The sequence below is a fragment of the Lithobates pipiens genome, unplaced genomic scaffold (genome assembly GCF_037356315.1).
Source record: "Lithobates pipiens isolate NorthernLeopardFrog02 unplaced genomic scaffold, aLitPip1_a1.2 Scaffold_8, whole genome shotgun sequence".
In the NCBI taxonomy this organism is placed as follows: domain Eukaryota; kingdom Metazoa; phylum Chordata; class Amphibia; order Anura; family Ranidae; genus Lithobates; species Lithobates pipiens.
Genome location: NW_027507903.1, coordinates 87,305,537 through 87,326,782, shown reverse-complemented (window position 1 = coordinate 87,326,782; position 21,246 = coordinate 87,305,537). Strand labels below are relative to the sequence as shown.

General features: G+C 42.3%; 1 protein-coding gene across 5 annotated transcripts in view; it reads right to left on the bottom strand.

Annotated features, from left to right (window-relative positions):
• Positions 1–6,794: 6,794 nt before the first annotated feature.
• RNF111 (ring finger protein 111) overlaps positions 6,795–21,246 on the bottom strand; it is an 88,456-nt gene continuing 74,004 nt past the window's right edge. For 2 of the 5 annotated variants that reach the window (XM_077472399.1, XM_077472403.1), the window contains 4 exons: positions 13,381–13,473; positions 12,322–12,417; positions 10,294–10,409; positions 6,795–7,948 (listed from right to left, as the gene is read on the bottom strand). In XM_077472399.1, the coding sequence (XP_077328525.1) occupies positions 7,831–7,948; positions 10,294–10,409; positions 12,322–12,417; positions 13,381–13,473 (423 nt within the window). In that variant the 3' untranslated portion in view covers positions 6,795–7,830. The remainder of the gene's footprint in view (positions 7,949–10,293; positions 10,410–12,321; positions 12,418–13,380; positions 13,474–21,246) is intronic. The other 3 variants (XM_077472400.1, XM_077472401.1, XM_077472402.1) reach the window with 3 other exon arrangements.

The following is a 21,246-nucleotide window of genomic DNA, read 5'->3' as shown; positions in this document are numbered from 1 at the left end:
ATATTCACCGACCGACCCAGCTCCTCTCTAACTAAATGGGACGTTCCCAAGCAGTGCCAAACGAGGGGTGGGAAAAAAAAAAACAGCATTAAAACTTCATCCACCATGGCAAGTGGGAACTAGTGAAACTAAACCCACAAAAAAAACAGCAGTGTGTGGAAAAACCCCACCACATAACCGGGCATTCTCAACAGGAGAGATCCCCAACACCGCAACCTTTTTGCGGAAGTAATGTAATAGTGCATTAACAAACAGTACTGCGTTTTTATCGAGAAACCAGAAAAAAAAAAAAAATCTCAAATGCAACTACACGCCCGCCTGCAAAACTTTGCGGCCAAAACAGGCATCAACCGATGGACTGACGTCTACCTTGTAGAACTTGGTAAACGTATGGACAGACGACCAGGTCGCTGCCTTACACACCTGAGTGACAGACGCTTGGTGTCGGAAGGCCCAAGACGTTCAGATTGCTCTTGGAGAGTGGGCCGTGACTGGAAAGGGGGCCACCTGCCCCTTCAAGGCGTAGGCTGGGACTACAATCTGTCTGGTCCACCTGGAAATTGTGGCCTGACTTCCGAAAGGGAGCCGTGGCAGACTAGTACACCTTCAGAGCCCTAACCCCATCGAGAGTGTGAAGGGCCACCTCTTTGGAGTGCTTCTGCTTAGGACACAACAACAATGGTAATACAATGTCCTCATTGATAAGAAAAGCCGAGACCACCTTCGGTAGAAAGGACGGTTGCGGGCGCAACACCACCTTATGCCTGTGGATGACCAGATAAGGCAACTTGCATGACAAGGCCACCAATTCCAAAACCCTCCTGGCCGACGTGATGGCCACTAGAAAAACCACCTTCTGTGAAAGGGTCAACAGTGGAATCTCCCTGATATTCTCAAACAGCGGCTTCTGAAGCGCCGACAACACCAGAATCAAATCCCATGGGGGCAACGGTGGACACACCGGAGGGACTACATGGCGAACCCCCTGAACAAAGGTACTCACTAATGAGTGAGACGCTAGGGGTCACTGGAAAATATAAAAACAAAAAAACAGCCAGGGCTGAAATTTGCCCCTTAATGGTGCTCAACGGCAATTTCTGGTCTACACCTTGCTGAAGAAACTGCAGGATCCTAGATATAGAAAAGGAGCGCGGATGCCACCCTTTCTCCTCACACATGGAAATGTAGGCCTTCCAGGTATGATGATATATCTTCCGTGAAGAAGATTTCCACGCGCTCAGCATAGTTGGAATCACAGAGTCTGACAGATCCCGGTTCCTCTGCACCTAACTCTCAATAGCCATGGCGTTAAAGCCAGCGATGGTAAAGCAGGGTGAAAGATTGGACCTTGAGATAGGAGGTCCTCTCGCAGCGGCAGTCACCAAGGAGCATCTGCCACCAGACGCACCAGGTCTACGTACCAGGGCCGCTGGGGCCAATCCGGGGCAACCAGGATTACTGGGATCCCCTTGGCTTCCACTCTGCGAAGCAGACATGGCAACAGCTTTAGTGGAGGAAAGGCGTAGATCAGCTGGTACTGATCCCACTGAGCCACCAGCGCGTCTGACCACGGATCTCTTGTCCTGGACACGAATCTCGGCCCCTTCCGATTGAGACGGGAGGCCAATAGATCCACATCTGGTGTGCCCCATTTCAGGCACAGCAGCCTGAATATCTCTGGATGCAACACCCATTCTCCTGGGTCCAGCATCTGAGGAAAGCACCTGCCAATTTTCCACCCCCGGGATGATGTAAGTGGCTGACAGAGCCGGATCGTGTCGCTCTGCCCGCCAAAGTATGAGCAGCGGCTGAGCTTCTTGTTCCCCCGTGGTGATTTATGTACGCCACAGCCGTGGCGTTGTTCGTCTGTATCCTGGTCGGGCGGCCTTGAAGACACGTCAACCACGTGTGTAGGCACAGCCTGATCGCTCTCAATTCGAGCAGATTGATCGGCAACCTGGATTCGTCTGTCAACCAGAGGCCCTGAGCCGACTGAATGCCCATCACTCCACCCCAGCCTGAGAGACTGGTGTCTGTAGTGATCACCGTCCATTTCAGAGGAAAGAACGATTTTCCGAACTGAATCTCCGGGGACTTCAACCATCAGATCAGAGTCCCTGACTGGCTGGCTCACCTGGACCTGTCGATCCAGGGACAATGGAGATTTGTCCCATTTTGTCAAAATCTCCTTCTGCAGGATTCTGGGGTGAAACTGGGCATACGGTACTGCCTCGAAGGAGGCTACCATGAACCCCAGCACTCGCATGCAAAAACTGAGCGATGACCACTTGCAGTTCATCAGTAGTTTGACCGCAGATCTGAGAGTCTGCAACTTGTCTGAGGGGAGAAAGACCCTCGCTACCCTGGAGTCCAACAGAAAACCCAGGTACTTCAGACGCTGGATCGGCACAACCACTGACTTCTTTAGGTTCAACAGCCCCCCAAATTCTCGCAGAGTGGTAATGGGCTTCCCCGAACGCAGAAATTTTTGATGCCGAAGGCATATGTGTATGTGCAGGTATGCATTCTGGATGTCCAAAGATGCCAGGAAGTCCCCTTGATGGAGTGCAGTGACTACTGAGCGAACTGATTCCATTCTGAACCTCTGCACTTTTACAAAGTGATTGCTTTTAAGTCCAAGATTGTGGTTCCCAAGAAGGAAGGGGTATGTCCAAACAGATTTGAGTAGAACCCCTGGAAGCATTCCGAAACTGGTAACATCACCCCGATTCAGCAAGTCCCTTACTGCCTCTAGCAGGGCCTCCTGGTGAAGCAGGTATGCTGGAGGGGAAGAATCTGTTTGGGGGCCAAGAGAGAAACTCCATCTTGTAGCCTGTGGAAATCAGTTTGCAGACCCATTGGTCGGATAACCGGGAGGTACACCGGGCTGCAAACTCCCGAAGGCGACCCCCCCCACCCAATACGCAGATGGGGGCAAACCTTCATGCAGTAGCACTTTTGTTCGCAGGCTCGTTAGGCTTGCGGATCCAGGGACGCTTCTGACCGTCCGTGGACATTCTGTCGGGCTGGGAACATTTTGTCGAAGCATCGGGCAGACGAAAAAGCCACTTGTGAGCGGAAAAAGAGGGCCCTTGCCTGCGGCATGGCTCCTTAGCCTTCCTGGCCTGTGGGAGAAGCATACTCTTACCACCCGTGGCATTTTTAATAATGTCATGCAACGACACTCCAAAGACCTGGTGGCCAAGGAAGGGAAGATCCGTCAGGGCTTTTTTGGATGCCTGGTCAGCAGACCCATTTAAGCCCCATCAGGTGCCTCAGCAACACAGCTGACACTGAAGCCCTGGATAACCGAGGGAGAAAATCCAGGGCCGTGCCACAAACGTACTTAAGGCCTTGCACTAGTTGGTCTGCCAGTTCCACGCAGACAGGGGAGGCATTTTGCTCTCCCAATTCGCGGTACAAAAGTTTTGCCCACTCAGTCAGTGTCTGCGACACCAGTGCGGATGCCAGTACTGGTCGCACGGCTGACCCCACAACCGTAAACAAGGAACGAGCCATTGCCTCGGCCTTCCTGTCAGTGGGATCCTCTACCGGGATTGTGGTTACTTTATTTAACCTGGATACTGGGGGATCCACGACCGGAGGAGCCGACCATTTTTTAAAAAGGCTTTCCTCAAAGGGGTAACACCGCCATGTTTTTGGGAACTGAAAAGGTCCTTTGCGGTCGACCCCATTACCTGTAGATGAACTTGTCAAAATAAGCCAAATACAGGAACACCTTGGGTGAATGTGCTGGCTTGCGGGACCCAAAAGGGGCCGCTACCTCAGCAGAGGGATCCGCCTGTATCTTCTTCAGGGTATCACACACAGCTGTGATAAGTGCTCCAACAAGCATTTTGTCGCACCCGGACCCAGACAGGCAATCAGCCTCACTGTCCGAATGGTCCTGGTCAGCCTCGTACGATAGGTCAGAGCAGGGGTCACCAACCGCAGCAGGGCCCGAGTCTGCATCAGAGCTCTCCAAAGAGGACGGGGGTAGGGGCCGTTTACGCTCATCTTTGCTTCCATGCACCTCCTCTATTTTTGAAAAAGAGTTAAGGACCACCGTCAGGGTGTCCATGGGCACAGTGCTATCCACAGGTGACCCGGTTGCAATAGCCTGGATTTCAAGGGAAGAAACACTTCAGTTTCTGAAGCCATGCTGACCCTACCCTGTCTGCCACCTGCAAGGGGAATTAGGACAGTGAAGGTCAGACCCTCCTACTGCCGTGGGGTGGTAGGGGTACCTAGCGCCAGACTTACCACCCTGGGGTGTTCTGTGAATGTTACTAGCCGTGCCTGTAGTCCCCAGGAGGTTACTCAGTTGCAGAGTGAAGAAACTGTCGGCAGCAGCTGTATAGAATAGCGGTGAAACGTTCTGCAAAGCTTGCACCAGCGTTCAGGGAAGAGCCATCCAGCGTCCTGTATACACAGTGGACACAGGAAACAGCATGCGAGAGCACATGTGAAGCTGTCACAAGAGAACAGCGGTGAAAAGAGCGCTCAGGCTTCAAGGAAATGGCCGCCAATGCAACTAATAGGAAAATGCTAAAGAAAATGGCGGCTGAGGCTCACAAAGGGAACCTGCTTTGACAGGAAAAAAAAAAAAACATAACAGTACTGCCTGCCAACAGTTAGAACACCCCCCCCCCCCCCCAGACACCTTTTGGGACCCCCCCAGACCGGGACCAGGACCAATGCTAGCCGCACAGAGCCCCCTACAGGTGAAAGACCCAGCAAACCCCCACACACTGCCCGGAGCACATGCAGCCACCCCCCCCCAGAGGGGGGTAGGAGGGGAGATAGGGACATTGGAAAGAAGAGAAGGAGGTGGCCCCCAAATCGACCTCCCAGGGAATGCCCAGCTGCTCACCCCACCGAAGCAGGGAGAGTCGTACTTACCAGTCCTGAAGAGCTGGGAGACATTCCATCACAGACCTACTCCCACACAGTTACAGGGTAGCTGCTGGCCCTGTATATTGTGATCCAGACATCAGTAGCCCGGTCATATGTATACCCCGGAGCATTGAAGCTCACAGAACACCTCTGGAGCTGAGGCATGTTGTGGCCCCCCGAGCCTTAGCTGCGACCTGCACACGCTCGATGGCCAGACTGGGGAGACAAGGATAACTTAACCAGCCTGTCACCCAGCTGGCAGTTGATGAAAGATCCTGGGATCTTCTATCTTGCGCAAAAAACATCAAACCTGCATCAAGAAAAATGGACCAAAGGGCCTGCAGGGTTCCTAGGTCATTCTCCTTCGCTAGGCAAAATAAAACAGTTTTACCTGGGAGCAGGGAGGGTTGTTAGCACAGAGTCCGCCCACCGGGGCGGGACTAAAGTTCTGTGTATTGTGTTACAATTTTTGCCTAGTTCTCCTAATGGCAAGCTAACAAACCCATTTAGTTACAGAGAGGAGCTGTGTCGGTCGGTGAATATAAGAAAAATCCCCACAGCATGATGCTGCCACCACCATGCTTGACTGTATAGATAGTATTGACCAGGTGATGAGCAATGCCCAGTTAACCCCCAGACAGGACACTTGCCACCCAGCCCGAAGAATTTAAACTTTGTTTCATCAGACCAGAGAAATTTGTTTCTCATGGTCAGAGTTCTTCAGGTGCCTTTTGGCAAACTCCAGGCAGGTTGTCATGTACCTTTTACTGAGGGGTGGCTTTCCACTCTACCATACAGGCCTGATCGATGGAGTGCTGCAGAGATGGTTGCAATTCTGGAAAGCTCTCCTCTCTCCTCAGAGAAACGCTGCAGCTCAGTCAGAGTGACCATCAGGCTCTTGGTAACCTCCCTGATTAAGGCCCTTGTCACCCAATCGCTCAGGTTGGCCCGGGAGGCCTGCTCTAGGAAGAGAGTCCTGGTGGTTCCATTCTTCCATTTACGGATGATGGAAGCCACTGAGCTCTTTAGGACCTACAATGCTACAGAAATATTTCTGTACCCTGCCCCAGATCTGTGATTTGATACAATCCTGTCTCTACAGAAAAGAGAAAGGTCTACAGAAAATTCCTTGGACTTCATGGTTTGGTTTGTGCCCTGACATGCACTGTTAACTGTGGGACTTTATATAGAAAGGTGTGTGCTTTTCCAAATCATGTCCAATCAACTAAATTTACCACAGGTGGGCTCCAATAAAGTTGTAGAAACATCTTAAGAGCCGGTTCACACTGAGGCAGCACAACTTGCAGCCTGACTGCCTCAGGGGACCTGCACATGACAGCAGCGGCGACTTGCAAAACGACTTCTTAATAGAAGTCAATGCAAGTCACCTCAAGACCCCCAAAGTAGTACAGGAACCTTTTTCTATGTCGGAGCGACTTGAGTCTCTCCTATTAGAAGGGTTCCATTGCACAGAAAGGGACGCAACTTGTCAGGCGGCCAAGTCGTCTGACAAGTCGTCCCAGTGTGAACCACCTCTAAGGATGATCAGTGGAAACAGGATGCACCTGAGCTTAATTTTGAGTGTCATGGCAAAGGCTGTGAATACTTATGTACTTGTGTTTTTTTTTTCGTTTTTTTTTTTTTTAATATTTGTAAAGATTTCAAACTTCTTTCAAGTTGTCATTATGGGGTATTGTTTGTAGAATTTTGAGGAAAATAATGAATTTAGTTGATTTTGGAATAAGGCTGTAACCTAACAAAATGTGGAAAAAGTGTGTGAATACTTTTAGGATGCACTGTAGAACAGGATTTCACCAATGTCACGTAGACCTCATCTTCACCATAGCTATGCCTCCCATTTAACAGAGAGAAAAAAAAATACAAAAAAAACACACCAGTTTAATTTCGCTAAGTTTATTAAATTGGAAACCCTCCCTGTGAGGGTTTGCAGGGGACCTTGAAAAAGTTTTCCGGATGCATGGACACCTGCCATAACAGCTGCTATTAAGACTATACATTTAAGTTTAGATCCGTTGAAGAGATGTCTTACTCAGATTAGTAAGAACTGGTACCTGACTACTATCGGACATTTTGTTAGATTTAGAGCAGTTTTACAGAAGCAAACAAAAAAAAATAAAAAATCACGTCCTTAAAAGTAATAAATATGTGAACAGCAGTCTAAACTCCTTAATATTGACATTTAAATATATTTGCATTGTGCTGAAGAGTGATTTAGATAACACCTTCGAGGAGACAGAACAAAATGTGTGGCAAGTCTTGATTCTACGTTAGTCTCAAAGCATTGTGATCTCAGCATCAAACAATGGGAGTTGATTCAGCACTTTCTATACAGCAGCCAGTCTCTTCCTAAATAAGGAATGTTTTCATACAATAATTTTCCTTTTTTTTCACCTAGAACTTTATACATACAAACTAAAAATTATGATCAATTAAATTAAAGGACTTTATGGTTAGTAATGAATAGAATTTGTTTAGCCTTTGGACTATGTAAAAAACACACACGCACAAATGCTCACAATTCTACTGACTAGAGCAGCTAGATCTTGCCTGCAAGTGTAGGGGTTCACAAAGCCCATAAATGTGCAAAGAAATGCAATACAAGAATCCATGCAAAAATATGTGAAGAGAAAACAAAAAAAAAAAAAAAAAAAAAATATGGAAATGAAAAACAGAAAAAAAAAAAAAAAAAACGCTTTATAAATACATATACCCTTCACTGCTACAAGTAACTTGTTCGCAGCAAAGGACCTAAATATGATCTGTATACAAATGGTAGTCTATAGCATTAATTGTATGAGGCAGAGCCGGCACACCAGATTTAATGCTTTAATGTCTGTGCAGTTTCAGTCATGCCATCTTTGGTTGGCTGCAGTACCGAGGGGTTAAAGGGGCATAACATTGGTTGGAAAAATGTCAACTCTCCGTAGGAAGTTGAGCTTCAATGTCCACTCTACATATGGGGCACTTCTTATTTGTGATCAGCCACTGGTCTACACACACTTGGTGAAAGAGATGCATACATGGGAGCCGTCTGTAGGAAGAGAAAAAGAAGATTATAAACATGTAAAACATAATCATAAATACCAGTTATAAATGTAGATACCTAAAATATTAAGGGCTGAAACAACTAATCAATTAAATAACCGATTATGAAATTAATCGATTACCACTTTCATAGTCGAATAATTGGTCAGAAACCATATAGGGTTATAAAAAAAAAAAAAAAAAAAAAAAAAAAAAAAAAAAAAACGAAAATTAGCCCTTTATAGTACAAATAATCGCTACCGTAAATATTACTTTCACAGTTCTACAGTAAAAAAAAAATGAACCCCTTACAGTAGTGATTGTCTGCTTTTTTATACTATATAGAGGGCCAATTTTAGTTTTTTTTAACCCCATTATGTTACTAAACGTTTCAGACCAGGTTCATATCTGCGTTTTTAGCAGAAACGCACAACAGTTCATTTACATGGTTTTCTATGGGACACGTTCACATCTAGGCTTTTCAACCGCTGCGTATTTGGAAAGGAACTTTTTTTAACGCACAACGGTGCATAATTTTTTGGTTCAAAATACTTCAATGGAGAAGCTGCAGAAAAGCATGTAATGCGTTTTTGCTGCAATTTGTGTTTTTAATTTGCCCAACAAATTGACCAAAAATAAATAAAACCCAAAATCGGAGCAAAATCACGTGCACAAAATTCAAAACGCACAGCAAAAAGCAGCGCAGAAATAGATCAAAAGCAAACTGCATTAGGTGTGTACTGAGCCTTATACTAGCCACACTGATCAATTTTCAGACGAAAATCTTTGTACATTCGCTGAACAAAAGAAAGTTTGAAATCTTCACTTGCTTTTAACATTCCGTTTTTAAAACAAAAATGAAAACCACATACACTATCTGAAAATTCCTTTGACAAAGAAGTTTTCAAATTTTCCCGTCACTGTGGTTGAAAATGAAAGTCGATTTGACCCCACTAACGATTAGAAAATCGAACAAACGTTCTTAAAATGACTTTTTTTTATAAAGAAGACATTGTTTTGCTTTTTAATAAAAAAATGTGATCCGAGTCTGATGATATTTACCAGATTCACCATTATCTCTCTTCTCTAATAGTATATACAGTATATCTCTTCTGTCTGTTATTCTCAGAGCGTATTAGATATTTTGCTCCCTAATCATATAGTTGGTTATTTATATTTACCACTGCATAGAGATATTGAAGAATAAATTACTTTAAAAAAAAAAAAACTTATTAAAAAACTTATTAAACATATTAAGGTAACTAAATTATACACACTTTTTTTTAAAGGTTATTAACCGATCAAAATAATCGGCCAACTAATCGATTATGAAAATAATAGTTAGTTGCAGCCCTAAAAATATTAAATTACACCGCAACCAGGTATCATTATGGACTCCATGGTAAAAATAGTAAAAAAAAAAAAAAAAAAATCAAACTGGGGGTAAGGCCCGCGTCATGTTAGTGTTGTCTGTGACCAGAAGGAAGTTAGGGGAAAATCTAAAAAACAAACATTCTAATACTTCCTCCACTCTAGGAAAGGAAGGGTTTACAGCAATGTGTGTACCACTGATCAATTTTCAAAGAAAAAAAAAAAAAGCGAGAATAAGTGTACGCACATGCGTACAAATTTGTGAAAACGCATATGCATGAAAATGCGCACAAATGCATACAAAAAGACACAGCTGAAAAATTAGATGCTTAAACAGGAGTATCGTGTGCAAGAGGCCTAACTGAGAAAAGTGAGATAGAACCAAACCCTGAGGGCAGGGAGACTGAACCAGAACTGTATGTAGGGGACGTCAGATGACAGAGCAGTGGCATGACAAGTTTCATCACATCAGCTTTAGCTGGCCATTCATATTTTCATGCTGAACCAGACAAATTTTAATCCATTTATGGGCATGCTTATAATACCAAAGTCGACCCAGCAATCAACTTACGTTACAACCAGCCTGTCAGATTTTTGACATGTGATTACTATGGGCAGCTATGGCCGCTAGCAGTAACCATTGTGTTCGGTCAGCCAGGAAGGCTGCCTGTAAGGAATCAAGAAGGCGAGTATCGAATCATCTTTGGGCTGCCTTAAGCTTACATTTTCAAAAACTGGCGATTGGATTAATTTCTTTATAAAATACAATTCATAATAAAGGTGATGCATATCCTTGGGATGTAGCTAAGCAATGAACTATAACTTTTGCACTAGTGAACTTTCTATACGTGTCCCACTTCTCTCCAGAGAGGTCATAGGTGATGTGTAATACAAGTTACATTTACATGCTGCTTATACTGCTTTAAAGTAAAATAAGTGCCAACAAATTTCAAACCATATCTAAAATCAAAGTAATATTACCTGACATCTTCACCTTCCTCTAACATAGAAAGGCAGATTGTACATTTTTCTTCAGTGTCTTCCTCACCATCTTGCTTGCCATGCAATTTCCTCTGTGAGAACCAATCAGTGGATACCTTATTAGCAGAGATGAAATTATTGGCAAACTCGGTAAACATGTTTCTTACAAAACTCAAACATTTACCACAACACAGATATTTCACACTTCCCCATGAGTAAATGATAATTCATACTAAAATTAATTTTCTTCAGTTGCATAAACTAAAATACAACATATCAAAGCCACAACACAGAGGATGCTGAAATAGAAAGAACACGCATCACAATGGAAAGTTAAAAAAGTCTGCCTAATCCCCTATCAAAAACGATGCCTAGAGGGAAAGAGAAGGGTATGCACAGCCCATGCTTTGCTCATGTATTGCCATATGTGTAAAGCTAGCCATAGATGGCTGGAATCTCAGCTAGTCCCTGCTGAACCAGCCAAGATATAAACAATGTATGGGCAAGCGGATTGTATCCAAGTCGATCCATCGATTAACTTGGGTACAACCAGCCTGATGGAGTTTTGAAAGCGATTACCACCAGTGCCTATAGCACTAGCAAAAATCAGGAGAACACAATAGTTCTGCGGGAGGGATTTACCCATCAACACTAGCTGTGGTGTTAGGGAAATAATGCGATTTTCTTTCCTGCAACCATGGGTTGCAGGAAACCGTGCAATCTATGGCCTGCTTTAGGCATACAAAGAACCTAGCACAGCTTGATCATAATACAAAAAATCCAATGCTTGTGGCTACCTTAATAATGAACACAACTATTCAAATTCTTTTTCAATATGAAAACATTCTTCCTTCCAAAAGACAGCAATGGAAATAGTAGATGAGTATTAAACAAGAACTTAATGTTAACTAAAACACTTTTTTTTATAGACAGTCGTCAAGACAATATCTGCCTTCTGTTTATCAGAGAACTGATGTATTTTATGTTTTACCCCTCCTATTTAAATAAAACAAGGCCAAAATAAATGATTCCATGAATAGCAGCATGTCAAGCCAAGTCTTCAGATTTTTTTCATTGTGGAATAGCTACGATGTACTGGACTGAAAATGCCAAATTGCCAAGGTAACAGAGGCGCAGCAGCCTCCACAACCTGTGGGTTCCTCTAATCGGTGAAATCTTCTCTTCTGCACCCACTGTGGGTGCAAGCTGTAAATTACGCTCTAAATTTAGATTGCCTCTCTGCCAAAAAACGATGCCATAGCACAACCCCTCCCCATACCAAATTCTAATTACTAGAAAGGTGGGAGAAATGGGGCAAAGGCAGAGCTCCAATTTGGAGTGGACGTTGCAGGTTCTGTTACAGAATACCGCCAAATTTGGATGCTCCATAAAAGAGGAATTTATTAAAGAAAGCTGCAGACACCTTGTCACAAATTTTTCACTTCAAATGTTAGAGAAGTAATAATAGATGCAACAGGTTTGCTCTAACCACTTGCCTACTGGCCACTTTAACCCCCTTCCTGCCCAGGCCAATTTTAAGCTTTCAGTACAGTTGCACTTTGAATGACAACTGAGCGGTCATGCAACATTGTACCCATATGATTCCCCTCCTGGTCACACCCCTGGGTGTGACCAGGAGGATGAGATATGCCGTCTGGTTAAAATGGTCTCGATGCTGGTAATCTGGTGTTCTGGGAACACCAGCAGGAGCAAAACGTGAGTATATGGCAGGGAGTTGCCACCCACTGCAGGTCTTACACAGAGAATTTATACTGCATGTGACAAATAAGGAGTCACAGCCACTAACAAACTTCGACAAAGGCAAACCCAGTTGAAATTTGTCTTGGATAGCAAGGGTGAATCACAATCTTTCTGCTTGCTTCCTAAAGTTGTTTTTTTGTACTACAATTTAATGCACAAAATAGGAGGTTTTGAAAATATTAGAATGGTCTTGATATTTTTCACAGAAGAAAAATAAAAGTCTAATAAAAGATTTGAGACTTGCTCCCGAGAAGAAAAATAGCTCACCTTCTTATATTTATGTGGGTACGTGCACCTTTCTATGGTCCCCTGTGTAGCTCCACGATTCACATTACCTAGCCGTTCCTCAAGATGAATCAGTTCCTGCAAAATAAGAGGCAAATCTCAGCATTTTGGATCTTTCCTCAAGACAAAATGGTTAGCGATTCCAGTATACTATTGTTCAAATGTGTACCCATAGAGCACAGACATTTGAGACTGGACTCTCTAATAATCAATGCTCAGTGAAAGCAATTCTGTCAACAAGCCAGCGGAGTCTACCATGGCAATTCTAGTACAGCAATAGAAGTGGACTGGTTACGTATCTCATGAAGACAAACACAACCAGGCCTACCCATTTCCAATCAATTTCAAAGCAGATTTTTTAATGCCCTCCCTCTGATAAATAAAAGGTATCATCTATGCGAGGACAAATTAATCCAGTGCCTACAAATAAGAGTCTGAATACAAATATAGGTTAATATATTACAATGTCCATGCAGTGGGGGATAAGCCTGTGTTATTGGGATAAACATGCATATTACTGAGTCAAAGGTCCACTTGCATAGATTAGTGCAACCGGAAGCTTATCATACAGTTAAGGTTCAAATAAAAGCTTTTAGTTTGTAGTTACTGCCAGTGCTATATTGACCATACACTGGGGGGAAATAAAAACAAAAAAACCACAGGATACACAAATCCCAATGCTTGATGCTGTAGTATATCATACAGAAATTACATGATATAAATACATGGTACAAAGATTTAAAAATAAAATTAAAAAACACGCTCGGAATGGAATGAATATTATATTACTATAAATACTAAGCCTCTGCAACAAATGATTATGAATAAAAGGTGGGATTCTCAGTTCCCTGCTCAAATGAGTTCCAAGGCTTCAAAAATAATTACCAAAACACTCTGCATCTGATTGGGGAAATTATTGATTGTGTATCCTTTAATTATGTGAACACACACATACACACATCAACCTGAAGGAAACATTCCATAGGTACATGGAATGACAGCAAAGACATGACAGCAGAAAGCTAACATTCTGTTACAAACCTCAAAATTTCCCCTGAATGGAACTCTGAATGACCTTCCATCCAATCCAGATGAAATGTAGCGGATGTGAGGGTAGCCCGCCATGTCTGGAACCTAGTCAAATAGCAGATGTAAGTTAAACTTTAACACAACTGCTTGTAATGACTTCAAATAATCTTTGCTGCCAGAAAGATATACAGCTCTGAGGGTACTCTTGTAAAACCCTCTAGCAGCAAAATGATAGGTGCAGTCATTAAAAATATATAAATATATACACAAGAAAAAATACAAAATGTTGTGAAGCACCATAAACTAGTTTTGTTTTTTTGTTTTTGTTTTTTTTTTGTGGTAGGAGACAAATGCAGTGACAAGGTTATGTGCTGCTTGGTCAACTATATACCATTCCACTGCAAACCAGCCACAGAATAGGGAAATATATATCTATATTGTATTCCTCAGTTCCAAACAACGCAAAGATATGAAAAAGGTTCAACATCCAGGACATATGGGAGAATGCAAACATAGCAAAATGAGATAGAACAATGCCAAATGAGTTGATTCTAAAAAACAAAACAAAAAAAAACAAAAAAAAAAAAACCAGAAGCACATCATCATCATACACTTGTGATTATCAGAAATCAAAGTTTAGCCAACTATTCTGTGCTAGTTATGTTCAAAGCCAATCACAATAATCATAAATCCAGTGTACACCACTGTGTAGCCAGTATGGCAAGAAAAAAAACCGTGGGCACTTCGAACTACCATAGACCAAATACATCAATACTACCATAGACCAATACATAAAGATAAATCGATCATTATCGTTATGCAATATGGGAATTCTATTTTTAAGCTTTCCTAAAGTTTGTGCTTGGCAGTCTGTCCATGCAAGGCATACACAACATTATGAGGTCCCAAACGTCAGTATGACAAAAGATCTGGTTATCTGATCTTAAAGGAATTATATACATGCCAACCGGGATAGTCGACGACCTCTTTTTTCCTAGGACAACCACAATTATAAACTGGAGGGAGAGGAAGGCCACATTCAAACTTGCTACAGTGCTACAAAGCAAATGCCAGAGGCAAGGATCTGAGGTTTCCTGCAGCCAGAAGAGCCGCGGGTGCTCAGCTATATAAAGCAATGATAAGCTTGATGGTGGCCGCAGCAGTCTGTTGGTGCTCACACATCCAGTTATTAACAGTAGTTAGGGGCAGTTTTTTTTCTTGGGCTCTGTGTGCATGTAGGGATGATCATCTGTCCTTAACCACAGGTGACTGGTGGCTGACTGCATCAGCCATGGACAGCTGCAAATGCCATCAGCCTATCATTGCTTTGTATAGGCTGAGCAGTCATAAATGCCTGTCATTCTTGCGACAGGAAGCCTCCGACTTTTGTTTGTTGGAATTCATCACTATAGGTTCTAACGTTGTCATCCACAGTGAACTCATTCTAAAAAGATGATGACAGCAACAAGGAAATGGGTGTACAATTGTATGCTTTTAATTAACAGAAATTGAGAATATGTTACTTAAAATGGAAAGCTAAATGTGGAAAAGCGCTTTGATCTACCAGAGACTTACAATTCTAAGAACCAACAAAATAGCTCAGTGTAGAGGAGAACAGTCAGATATGTCTAGTAAAGCTGGAAAGACTAGATCTAGAGAGAAATAAGTGTGAAAAAACAAGCATCTCTACTCGCTTCCATGCAGTGTGAAACAGGACTATAGAATCAGATGCAGAGTGTCAATGCCTACCAAAGGGAAGAATATTCCAAGTCAAAATGAATGCCCACCTATCCATAATTTGTTTACAAAGAACTGGCAGGGGACAACATGATATTATATGGTTTTAACCCAGTCCCCTGAACACAATTACATAACATAAACCTAAAAGTAAATAAATCAGTTATCAAATTAGAGTTAGCTTTAGTAATAAAATAAAAGCAAAGCAGACCTCAAATTCTGACTTACCAACTGTATATGGGTTCTGGGTCAGTGAATCAAACTTTTAAAGCCAGAATCAGTCCAGCAACCAGTATTCTAATGAGGTCAGCAATTCTATTACAAAATAGATAAAGGTCCGGTAACAAGGCATGATGCAGTTTAAAAGTCTGTAGAATCTATTTGAAACCCATCAAGACATAATAGGGGATTTCAGCACAAAGCAAGGTTGGAGCGTTTCTGGCCCTCCCTGGGCCTTAGTCGCAAGGCCCCGGAAGTGGCCAAAATGCATAAATTTTGCTCTGCACTGTATTCCCCTATTACGTCTTGATGGATTACAAACTGTTACGGTGCCTGGTTGCTGGACCTTTATTTTATGTTGTGGAACGAAGTATGCAGCAGTGCTCCAGGCACAGGTATATGTCTTCACCCAGTTAAATATTTATTAGAGTTTGAAAAAATATTTTGAAGCAATGCTATCTGAATATCTCTGAGTGCATGTTTTTTGTTATATTTCCCTGGTAATTGTGCAGGAAAACATGCCATGAAGGAGGAGGGTAAGGGAATTATAGAGAGCATGTGCAGTTATTCCAAAAATGGAAGTGGATTGTATTTTAAAAGATGAAGTTTAAGTTTGGCCCAATGTAATTGTAAAAAAAAGCCAAAGTATGTATGCATATACCATAACTGGCTGATCCCTGTGGAAGCTGGAGATCACTATAGTAGGCACTACTACTTCCAGGTGCCACTCAGCACAGAACCCACAAGCTAGTGGCACTCACTGTAGTAGAGGTGCATACTAGCATGATTCCCAGCTTCTACAGGAATCGGCCATGTACAGCACATACATACACACACACACCAAGCTAAACCAATGGAACTATATACAAAAGCCCATACATAATCTTCAGCTTTAAAGTGTCATATTTACTGCCTGGGTACTATTGTTACTGTTTGCATGTTGCCAGGATATTGGCAAAGGATTAGTATGTGGAAGAGTTTGGTATACAGTGTGCTCAAATATTACTGAGCACTTGATAATTCTCCTCAGAGTAAATGTTTAGGTCCTCTGGCATCAAACACATTAGATTGAGGATTATTATGTGGAGGAGTTAGGTGTGAAAGTATCATTCAGCACCTGAAATCACCACCGTGACAGCAAACTGCTATACAGTGCAACCTCTTTAGAGCTGCCACATTGTATATGTAACTGCTCAACTCTGAATGGTTGGGTGACCTTAAAATTGCACATAAGCATTCATAATACAATTAAACAAGGGCAATACCCATCTCTTTACCCTCCTCCTCTGCAGTAATGTGCTGCCAAATCTTACAGATTTAGCTAATCTACTAAACACAACACTCTTATCCAACATTAAACAATCTATTCAGGGCCCTGCATGCCTTTACTATGGTTGTTTATTCATTGTTCCTCTGTAAAGCAGCGTGGGGTTTTCTGGATTGCTTATGACAGCTTTCCCCTTGTGTGGTTAAAATGTTCCATGCGATTTGCTGTGTCAACAGATTCATGAACACTTTTAAAGCCAACCTGGGCATTTTTAGGTTGTCAGCTCATACAAATTCTGAAAATATAGACATTTCACTTACGCTTGCCAAAATAACTTTTGTTGTGTCTTATGATATTACAGGCTTGGAGCAAGTAATTCATTTATAGATTTTAAAAAGGCTGCATCTAGAAAATGAAAGCAAATCTGGCATAAATTGTTTCAGTCCCCAAGTTACCTTCTCGACACACCTAGATTTTCTTTAGTGATCATTTACACCAGTGGTTCTCAACTCCTGTCCTCAAGACACACTTAATGGCCAGATTTTTATGTATTATCTTGGGGAGACGCAGCCTAGAACACTGCAATCACTTAGTAGCAAATTATATCACCTGTGATGTATTTCAGTTATCTTGCAAACCTGGCCTGTTAGTGGGTCCCGAGGACAGGAGTAGAGAACCACCCTGATTTACACAGGTTAAAAAAAATAATAAAATCCTCTTTCTGGTTTAAAAGAGAAGTTAACTTTTAGTAGCCTGTTACAACCGTATTCAGGGTGTAACATGTTAGTAAAGCACCCCCCCCTCCCCCCCAACGTGACAGCAAAGTTTGAAAACACTCCGCCCACACAGCTACAAGTATCGCCTGCCGCAACTTGTAGATCTCAATGAACTGCGAGGGTGCTAATAAGCACTTTCATAGGTCACTGATTCTTCCTGGAGTTCAGCAATTGACTGCCCATACAAGAAGTCTAAGCAAACCGCTGACTGAGAATCTACAGAAGCCTGACATTATACCCGTGATCTGCTGATTTCAAGTGCAACGAAAAATAAACACACATTTTTCTTACCCGCAAAAAATGTGCATTTATTTTATTTGTAAACTTATCGCTTAAGGGCTTGTTTTATATGAAGTACTGAGTACAGCGTGTTTATAATGAATGCTACTGCTGAATCTATTTTTGGGAATAGCAATTGGTCAGCCAACCTATGGGAAACAAGGCATTACTGTGTAGCGCACTTTATTAGCTTTTAAGCAGTTAGGAATTGTAGCAGCTAATCTTTACATTAAAGCAGGACTTTACCCATAACAACTTGATAAAAAACAATGTTCTTTAGCAAGGAACATGTTCCACAATAATAATTATGCTACTAGAATTAGTATATGTTGTAAATTGGCTCCAACATTGCCTCATTCGTTCTTAACTGAGGCTGCCCATCAATTTAAAAGGTTTAAAAAATGGTTACATTCCTGGAATGCTGGGTTGGAGAACTGTCACATTTGCTTGTGTCCTCAACCAAAATGTCAAATGGCTGGAGACATTACTGATCACATGTGCAGCACCATGGCAGTTTCAGATCAAACAGAAGCAGCTTCCTTGGCTGTAAATGATATGAGGGTTTAATTCCACTTTAAGGCTGTTAGCAGAAAAGGCCTCAACAAACTAAGCCCAAAAATGGAGAGCAACTGAGCATGTGCAGAGCAGGGGGACAGAGTTATTGGATTTAAAACAATATAGATCAGTGATGGTGAACCTTGGCACCCCAGATGTTTTGGAACTACATTTCCCATGATGTTCAACTACACTGCAGAGTGCATGAGCATCATGGGAAATGTAGTTCCAAAACATCTGGGTGCCAAGGTTCGCCATCACGGCTATAGAAATGAATATTACCACTGCAATTCTAACTGAAAACAGGCACCAATTGAAAAGGCACTATACTATTACGTACGCACTATATTTACATTTTTATAGATATATGAGAAATGTAAATCCAAGTGCTCCCAAAGTTTTTAATCCATTGTCAGGATTAAATATTGTATATTTTATAAAAAAACAACAAATAGGTCACCTAGTGTGGGTCCAATAAATAGAGGTCTCTATGGCCTTGTACATACAATGAGAAAAGCAGACAAATAATTCCACTTTTGCAAGCAATCATATGATAATCTTATCGTTTGTACACAGCCGTCATCAGAAATTCTGAAGGGACAAACAATTTTTTTTGTACAATACCAGATCATACAATTTTGGTTTAATCAGTGCAGTTTTTGTCCAAAAATACAATACAAATACATTACAGCACTTACAAAAAATTTCTGTCGTACGAGAGCTTTCGTACTTCAGTAACCTAGTCACATTAGATATGGAGACTAGCATGCAAAAAAATAAAAGGACGATCATTCATCCAATAATCTCATTGTGTGGGCGTGTGCCTTAACCCAATATGAACAAAGGTTGTATCATTGTGAGTGTAGGCTTTCAGGGAACACAAAAGGCAGAGGGAATGAATACACAGTATATGACAAACGTCTATTTTCCTAAGCCTGCATTCACACCTAATCATAGAGAGTATTCCTGGTGATTCTGAAGCATTTTTTCATGAGTTTTTGCACATGTATCAAGCTTCAAGAGTTTGCTTTCTGGGATGGACCAGGGAAGAGCAGTTCTATAGGAGCGGAAGATTCTTCATGCATTAAAAAAAAATGGCGTGGCATGTATTAAAAGGCACTTTCACTTAAGTCTAAGGAGCCAAAAAAAAAGCCTGACTACACTCAAAGCTGATGTACTTTTTACAGCGTATGGGATAAAGTGTAAATAGGAACAATTAAAAGTAATCGGATTCTGCAAAGTTAGGCATAGGGAAACCAGCAGAAAAACGCTCATGCGTTAATGGGAGCCAAATTGAAGGTCTATTTAAAAAACAATGTGTTAGAAAATGTATCCTGCTTTATTATTTTAATATTTACCTTGCAAGTTATACTTTCATATTCTAATATTTTCTCTATCCTGTGTTTGTTATCGTAAAATATATGTGAACACATAAATTAAATCCTAAGGTAAAACATCAAATTGTGCGTTTACTATATGAGCCCATTTATTTTAGAAAAAAAGAACGTAATGGACCTTTTCGTGTAGGGTTTCATCTACAGTCATGAGATCACAAAGCTTATTTACAGTAGTTCTTCCTAGTGGCGGCGGGGGGGGGGGGGGGGGGGCACAAGATGTGTGCGATGTTTCAAGGGCTGACTTGCAAACCAGAAAGCAATTCCTTTCAGAACTCATGCTCCGCCCCCTGGACTACAAACTGTTGGTTTGACAGTGATAATCCGGCCAGGAGCCCCCATCAACCGGGGGGTTGGGCTGAGGGCGTGGCAGGCAGACTACGGGAGAGGCAAGCACACTGTACGGCATACACACACTATGCATCGGTATGGCATTCTGTAGGTCTTAAAACGCAGTCCAATCCATAAACTGACCACAGTCATGAATGTGTTTCCATACTTGCTGTAGTCAGAAATTTTAGAAGCAGAGGGGCTGGCAGGATCAACCAGGTAGTTAACATGAAAAGGGACAATGCACAGTTGACAGGTTTCCTGTCCCCACTTCCGTCGGACCTCGCTACGGTGAGGTACGTCAGAAGTCCAGCCCCCTCCTCTGCCTTCCCCTACTGTCAGGCCAGTGGGAGAGCGAAGCTGCGCTTTGGGCATCACGCAGAAGGGACCTGGCCGTAAAGCCAAAAGCGGCAGTACCAAACAGCTGATGGATACATCGGCTGCAGTGCCGACATCGCTGGTATTTATGACATGCAATTTTTATTTATGCCAGCGTTTTACTATTCTTGATAAAAAGAAGTTATGGAATTTTCTACACTATGCGATGCATCTTTTCCCGTTTTTGATTTAACTTCTTTGATGTTTATATTGAATGGGACTGAGAGTGCCATTGTGGGAAGAAGCTGGAGGGACATCTACACCACAGGATTCTTTGCTAAATGAGGATTTTATACTGCGTTATTTGACCGTTCCTTTAGAAAGATCAAATGGTTATGGTAAGAGGCAATGTGATCAGGTGAAGGGTCTCTCTCTGCTGTGCATCATGCCCTGGGCATTTTCAAAGACTCTTTTGGTGGACCTTTCCCTCTTTATTTTAGTGTTTGAAAGTATTTTATACAAATGCTTTTGCATTTGTGATAAAGATATGGTCTTTTAGCACTGCACTGTGTACGTTATAAATTTGTAAGAGACGCTGCAAAAATTGCTGTAGAGTAAGCTTGTAAGCAAGGTGAAAGGGCCCACACACTAAGGCAAAGTATACACTGTGTGCATATGAGTGGAGCAAACTGGCTGAGAGGTGGCTGACCACCATCTAAAATACTGGAGAGAAGAGGGAAGTGTTACACAGATATGGAAGAGAAAACCACAGCTGTCATCCTGTAAGGAAAATGTCATTGCAGTCATATTACTGTGAAGACAATCCTTTTAGGGAAGAAGTGGTTGGAAAAAAGAATACCAACAATATTAATATATGGTGGGACATTAGTTGCCCCAATATTTAAAACATTGAACTCGGATTACCATGCTTTGAGTGTATCAGGGCTGGGCTCAGTCCTTCCTTCTCTGAGCTGGCCGCTTAGCTGTCAGCTAATTGCCAGCT